Genomic DNA, 7,074 nt, shown 5'->3' with positions numbered 1-7,074 from the left:
CCCTGTTCATTCCGCTCGTGTCCCTCCTCGTCATCCGGGCCACCCGAGACCTGGTGGACGACATCGTAAGTAGGGTGGGGGCTGGGGGCGTGGGGGCAGGGCGGGGTCCTTGTCTTGCTGCCACGAGGGACAGGTGCCCCGTGGCTCTTTGGTCTTGTCTTGGTGGCCAAACCGGGCGACAGGTGGAATCTGCCAGCCTCGTGCTGCCAACAGTTGTCCCAGCAGCCCACCATCCCCCGGGTCCCATGGCGGGTGTGGGCTCACGAGCTGGGGGGGCCACCTGTGTGAGCCGGAGCCGGGCTCTGCACCCGGGCAGTGCGGGGGCAGGTCGGGGCACGGCTGGGGGCGGTGCCACCCCTGAGCCCCTTCCGTCTGACTCAGGGCCGACACAGGAGTGACAAGACCATCAACAATAGGCCCTGTCGCATGCTGGTGGGGAAGAGGTGAGGCTTGGTGTGGCCCCTGGGGGCTCATCCCAAGGAAGCCATTGGGAGGACTTTGCAGGTTGGGGTGCCCAGCCAAGCTCCCGGAGCCTTCCATGCCCCAGACGTCCAGGCCGAGTCTGGCATTTGACAGGGACTCAGCCAGCATTTATGCGATGCCTGCTGTCTACCAGGCCTGGATTAGGCCCTGCGGTAGGTCAGAGGCTGAGGACCCCATTGTTAACCCTCACCAGGCTGAGAGTTCATCTTGGGGAAGGTCCGAGGGCCTTAGACAGAGCCGGAAGCAGAAGGAGGGGGTGGGGTCGGGCACCCCCTGGACGTCCTGTGTGGGCTGGCTCCCCAGCAAAGACCTACCTATCGGTGGGCCCGAGGGGGCATCTGCAGCCCCTGCCCCAGCTTGCTCTTCCAGACTGGGGGGGACATGGGGCTGGTGGTTCCAAGGCCGGGCGTGGTCGGGGCCCCCTTTCACGCCTGCCGCCCGTGCCCCCACAGCTTCCTGTGGAGGAAATGGAAGAACCTGTGTGTGGGGGACCTCGTCTGCCTGCACAGAGACAACATCGTCCCGGTGAGCCGGTGTCAGCTCAGCCCAGACCTCCCGCTCCGGGGGGTGGGCCGCCTTCCCGCCTGTCTTCCTCCTGTCCGCCCTGCCATGGTGTCCCCTTCCTCCCACCGTCCCCCCCAGGCCGACATGCTCTTGCTGGCCAGCACGGAGCCCAGCAGCTTGTGCTACGTGGAGACAGCTGATATCGATGGGTGAGGCACGGGCCATCGCGACGGGTTTGGGGACCTGGGCTGCAGCGAGGCCTTCCTCAGCGGCCACAGAGAGTGGCTCCCCAGATTGTCCGTCCTGGGAGCACTTTGGGGCGCCTGCAGTCTGGCAGGGGCAACAGCTTTAAACCAGACAAAGGGACCCACCTTCTTCACACCGGCATTTTCGGAGGCCCCACTGTGCGCCGGCGGTGGCTGCCCCAAAAGCCAGGAGGCCTGGGCTCTGGCCTCGGCTTTTCGCAGATGCCATCGTGAGCTCGGCAGGGTGGCGTGCGGGCCGGGCCACCGCTCGGCCTCGGCCTTGTCCCTCTTTGGGCAGGTGGCGCATAGTAGGGCCTTGGCAAAACGTTAGGGTGCGTCTGGAAGGGGCTGGGCACTGTCTGTCCGCACCTCTCACTCCAGTCTCTCTGTCACCAGGGAGACCAACTTGAAATTCAGACAGGCCCCGATGGTCACCCACCACGAGCTGACCAACGTAAGGAAGATGGCTTCCTTCCAAGGTGAGAGGCCTCTGCCCGCCCCTCTGTGTGACTTCACTGGGTTTGGGGGACACCTCTGGGGTGTGCCGGGGGCGTTGGGACAGCTTCTAACAGGCCGGCTTACCCCAGGCCTGTCCTATGTCCTCCGAATCCATGTAGCAGTCAGGACATTTTCTGTTATTGTTACAAAATGCTCTTTTATCAGGCGTTACATTTTATTTTTAAAATGTGATCACGTTAAAGCAAGTGTTTTTGGTTGTTTAATCAATAAGGCAGCCTGCGTGTCCGGCCAGGGACGGGGACCTGACTCCCAGGGTCGTAACTACGAGGAAGGGGCGGCCTGGCTGGAGGATTGGGGGCAGAGGGACAGCCCTCAGAGGCGTGAAGGCCGGCTCAGGGCCCTGAGCCTGGGCAGAGCCAGCGCTGAGGCGTCCGGGGGGAGGCTGTATAGCGGGGGAGATGGGGGGCTGCCAGCAGGGTGAGTTTGGGGTGCGTTTGTGGGGCCTATGGGGGTGGCCAGAGCTGGAAGGTGACAGAATGTCCCCTCCGCCCCGCCCTGTGTGGGAGAGGGGTCGGCCGGGGATCCCAGACGTGCCCTCGGCTCCCAGACCGCCCCGTCGCCCACAGGCAAGGTGGTGTGTGAGGAACCCAACAGCCGGATGCACCACTTTGTGGGGTGCCTGGAGTGGGACGGCAAGAAGTACCCCCTGGACAGCGGCCACATCCTCCTGCGTGGCTGCAAGATCCGCAACACGGACACCTGCTACGGCATGGTCCTCTACGCCGGTATGGCGGCTGGGTGACAGGTGCTGCCGGGTGGCTGGCCGGAACCCGCCGGGCCAGGCCTGGCGGCTGCACGTCTGCCACCACGCACGTGGCTTCAGTGGGCCCTGGGTTCTCACAAGCAAACATATTGAAACAACACCAGAGTGCTGCTTCGAGAAGATAGTGGTAGAGAGGAAAGGTAGGTAGACAGACGAATGGATAGATAGGTAGTGAATTGGTGATGAGTGGATGGGTAGGTGGGTAGATGATGATTTGGGCGGAGCGGATGGGCAGACGGATGAATCGAATAAAATAGGTGGCGCCCGATTTGGTGAGTGGGTAGGCCGGATGGATGGATAGACGGATGGATGGATGGACAGACAGACGGATGGATGGGTGAGTGGTTGGTGAATGGGTGGGTGGGTTGGCGGATGGACCGGCAGCCTGATAGGTGGACGGGTCAGTGGATGGACACAAACTCTCCAGGTTTTGACACGAAGATCATGAGGAGCTGTGGCGGGATCCGCCTGAAGAGGACCAAGACTGACCGCCTACTGAACAGGCTGGTGATCCTGGTGAGCTGCCTGGAGCCCCTGCCCCGGGAGGGGGGGACATGGAGGAGGGGAGGGACAGAGGGCCTCAGTTTCCCTTCCTACAAAATGTGCAGCCTGATCCTACAGACTGTTCTGTGGGCCTGTGAATCTCTTCTTACCATGCGATTTTTCTAAAATGTCTCTATAAAATAAATTTTGATCCTGATTTTTTTTTCAAACCAGCAGGAGATGATTAAAATGCTCACCTACCCTCCTTAAACATTACTGAATAATCTTTTTTTTTTTGTCCAATGCTTTATCTTTCTAAAAGTCATTGTAATGATAATTTTTAAAGTAGCCACAAAACCCAGAGAGCCCTTAGGAGTTCCCCCTCCCCGTGGGATTGCCAGCTCCCTCCATCCCCAACTCCCCTCCCCCATCCCGATGGCTGAGCTGGGGTAGAGGGCTTGCCACTGCGTGTTTGTCCTTTCGGTGAGTCCCTGGGGTGTGTTGGTTGCCACCCTGGGTCCCTCCCTGCACATGGTCCACTGTCTCCTGTCCGCTGTGCAGATCTTCCTGACCCTGATGCTGCTCTCCTCGATCTTGACCTTGTTCTTTTGGTACACGATGCCGGAATTGAAGGGCAAGCATCACTACACAGGCGAGAAGCATGTACACAGCTTGGCCACTGAGACCATCCTCATTTTCTGGGCCTTCCTCATCCTGTTCAGCGTCATGGTGCCCATGGCCATGTTCGTCCTGTGAGTCCTTGGGGCCACCTGCCCGCCTTCCTCGGCCGGGAGCTCCGGGCAGCAGAGCGCCGGACGGTGGGCTGGGGCGTGACCACCGCCTGTTTGCAGAGCCGAGTTCATCTACCTGGGAAACAGCATCTTCATCAACTGGGACGTGCAGATGTACTACGAGCCAAGGGACAGGCCCGCCAAGGCCCGCAACACCAGCCTCGCCGACCAACTGGGCCAGGTGGAGTACATCTTCTCAGACAAGACCGGCACCCTCACCGAGAACATTATGACCTTCAAGAAGTGCTGCATCGATGGCATCATTTACGGTGGGGACCGGCCCCAGCGTGTCCCTTCCCCATGGGGACACACAGCAAGGACCGGCCATAGGGTGCGGGACAACCCCCATCCCGGGGCGGGGGGGCTCTGATCCTCGGAGATCTGAGTGGGTCTCGGGGACATCTGCCCTGCCTCGCGCTCAGCCGCACCCCCAGCGCTTCCCCCAGATCGGCGCGGCGGAGCCACAGAGCCGCAGCCGAAGGTGGCGTCCGGTGTGAGAGCCGGCCGGCCATCACGTAGAGGCCAGCGGGCCCATGTTCGCAGTTCCCCGGCGGCACCGTCTCTGTGGCGACTCAGCCCGTCTTGGGTGGCACCTCACGCCTGGCACAGTAGCATTCCTCTGCTTTTCACAAACCTCGGATGAGGACACAGCTGCCCGAGCTTCCCCGCACGGCCGCGGGCCGCGGAGTCACGCCCTGCTCCCGATTGTCTTGTCGGGGGCCTTCCCCGCAGACGCAGACGCTGGCTTTGCATTTCGCCGCATTCCCACGTGTCACGAGACGGTCTTCTTCGTTCGGCTTCCCCCAGCCCATTAGAAATGCGAACACCCTTCCTAGCTCACGGGCCACAGAGAGACGGGTGGTGGCGCGGGGAGCAGGGTGCCCCGCTAGAGCAGAGGACCCAGCCGGGTAATGACTGGGTGTAGTGGGCAGTCGCCAGTATGAGGAGCAGAAACGTGCCTGACCCTCAGCCAGGGTCTGGGGGGTGCGTGATAGGGACCGTGGGGCGGCGGGGTGGGGTGGGGTATGTGAAATGTTTGTGTTTATGTGAAATCACCAAATTTTTCAAGTTAGGGGGCCAAGTCCACATTTTCAAAAACACCACAAACGAGATGGAACGTAGCGGGCTGAGTCCCACTCTGGGCCGCCCTTCTGAGGTCCCCCGGGAGACATGGCCCCATGTTTCCCTCCTTTGTGCAAAAAGCAAAGCCGAGGCCAGGGTCCTCCGTTGCCCGGGGCATCGGGTCTGGGCCTGGCTTTTCCCGGTGGCCCCAGGAGGCGTGACGTTGGGGCGCGGCGGCCGTGGGACCCCGAGCGGTCCCGGAGAGCTGAGCCTGAAGCAGCGTCTTTCCCCAGGCCCGGACGAGGAGGAGGTTCCACGTAAGGTGAGTGCTGGCCGCCCCACAGCACTGGATGGTGGTGGGGACCGGGCAGGGACCCGCCCGGAACCGGCCTGTCCCGCTCCCAGGAGAACCCCTACATCTGGAACAAATTCGCCGACGGGAAGCTGCTTTTCCGAAACCTGAAGCTCATGGGCGCTGTGCTGGACAGGAAGGACAGGATGGTGCAGGAGTTCTGGCGCCTGCTGGCCATCTGCCACACGGTCATGGCGCAGGAGAAAGACAGTGAGCGGCCTCCTGGGTCCTTCCATGCAGCACCCCCCGGGCGCCCGCCATGGGCCCCTGACCCAAGCCCCGCCTCTCCTGGACCTGGAGGGCATCTGGTCCCAGGGCTCGAGCAGCACTGTCCCTCAGCTTGGAGGGGAAGGTCATCTAAGCCTCAACCCAAGCGCCCACCTTACTTTGTGGGGCTTAGAGGTTGTACTGGCCGGAGAGGCCAGTGTCTTGTCAACATCTGGTGAACCTCTGCTGTGTCCACGTCCCCCGGGGCTACAGAGGTGGGTGGCGGGTCCCCGGAAGATGGCAGGCTCTCAGCGAACGCGCCTCCCGCCCCGCGGTCCCCTCCCTCACCAGACAAGCTGGTGTACCAGGCGGCCTCCCCGGACGAGGAGGCGCTGGTCACAGCCGCCCGGAACTTCGGCTACGTGTTCCTGGCACGCACGCAGGACAGCATCACGGTGGTGGAGCTGGGGGAGGAGCGGGTGTACCAGGTGCTGGCCATCATGGACTTCAACAGCATCCGGAAGCGGATGTCGGTGCTGGGTGAGCGCCGGCCCTACCCGGGGCGGGCGGAGGGCGGAGGGGGGGCGCGCGCTGCAGCCAGGCCCCTCCCTGTGCAGTCAGGGACCCCGAGGGCTCCATCTACCTCTACACCAAAGGCGCTGACATCGTCATCTTTGATATCTTGTGCAAGAAGGCCTTGACAGAGTGGAAGACGGAGGAGGCCCTAGCAGTAAGTCTCAGTGGGGAGGGAAGGAGGGAGAGAGGATGGAGGGGGACAGTGTGCGGAGAAATGGCCTCAGGTACTTGGGGTGGTCATGGACGGTTGTCCAGGATGCGCATGCACAAAGTCCCCCCACTCCACCCCACCCCCGCCGCCAACCCCGGTGAAGAGGAGCTGAGCTCCAAGCTACACCCACCTAGAGGGGGCGAATTTTCTAAGTCCCACAAGGACAGACACCCTGTGGTTGGCTTTGGCCCCGGCCAACACCACCCTCTCCCAGCCACACCTGGGTTCCAAGACACACTCAGCCCCCCTGCCCCAGATCTTTCGTCTCCATGAGTTCTGAGGCTATATGTTTCCGTCTCCTGCCGGCCTCTCTAGACTGGTCTCTCTTTGCCCCCTGGGGGTCCCCCGGAAACCCAGTTTCTGGCTTGCAGTTTCCTCCGAGCTCAGGTGATGCCCCAGGACCTCTGACCTCTGCACGCACCGTTCTCTCTGCTCAGGTGTCTTCCTCCAGTCTGTCACTCAGGAGGTCTTGGTCCTCAGGGCTCCATCACGAGGTCCCCGTCTCCAGGGGGACTTTCCTGCCTGACCCTATCATCGGGCTGATGTGTCAGGCCAGGCTCCCCAGCGCTGGCCTAGTCTAGACCCTGTGGGGCTCCCCCAAGGGCTTTGCTGGGCCCCAGCATCACTTAGCCCTGGCCTCCGAGGCCCACCTCCAGTCGTGGACAGAAGTGAGGCTGGAGGCCTGGAGGGAAGTAGGGAGCCACACTGGGCACCTTCTCTGGGGCCACCCGGCCCCTAGGGAGTCTCTGGGGTGAGCAAGCTCTGCATCCTCCTGGGGCCTAGAAACAGGGATCTTCAGAGTTCTTCCTGTCCTCTCTCCCCCATAGCCCCTTGAGAAATGGGGCACAGTGGGGTAAAGACATTCCTGGGCCCAGGGG

The 7,074-nt window shown here is 62.2% G+C and overlaps 1 protein-coding gene across 1 annotated transcript in view; it reads left to right on the top strand.

The window, feature by feature from the left end:
• The window catches only part of ATP8B3 (ATPase phospholipid transporting 8B3), a 19,825-nt gene that overhangs the window by 2,712 nt on the left and 10,039 nt on the right, over positions 1–7,074 (top strand). The window contains 12 exon segments of the mRNA XM_039839003.1: positions 9–65; positions 382–443; positions 936–1,008; positions 1,126–1,196; positions 1,629–1,711; positions 2,318–2,476; positions 2,942–3,030; positions 3,559–3,749; positions 3,849–4,057; positions 5,144–5,172; positions 5,256–5,412; positions 5,761–5,949. Coding sequence (XP_039694937.1) covers positions 9–65; positions 382–443; positions 936–1,008; positions 1,126–1,196; positions 1,629–1,711; positions 2,318–2,476; positions 2,942–3,030; positions 3,559–3,749; positions 3,849–4,057; positions 5,144–5,172; positions 5,256–5,412; positions 5,761–5,949 — 1,369 coding nt within the window.

This window comes from Pteropus medius, unplaced genomic scaffold (assembly GCF_902729225.1).
Source record: "Pteropus medius unplaced genomic scaffold, Ma_sr-lr_union100, whole genome shotgun sequence".
Taxonomy (NCBI): Eukaryota; Metazoa; Chordata; class Mammalia; order Chiroptera; family Pteropodidae; genus Pteropus; species Pteropus medius.
Note: the sequence above shows the minus strand (reverse complement) of the source record. Positions and strands in the feature narration are given on the sequence as shown.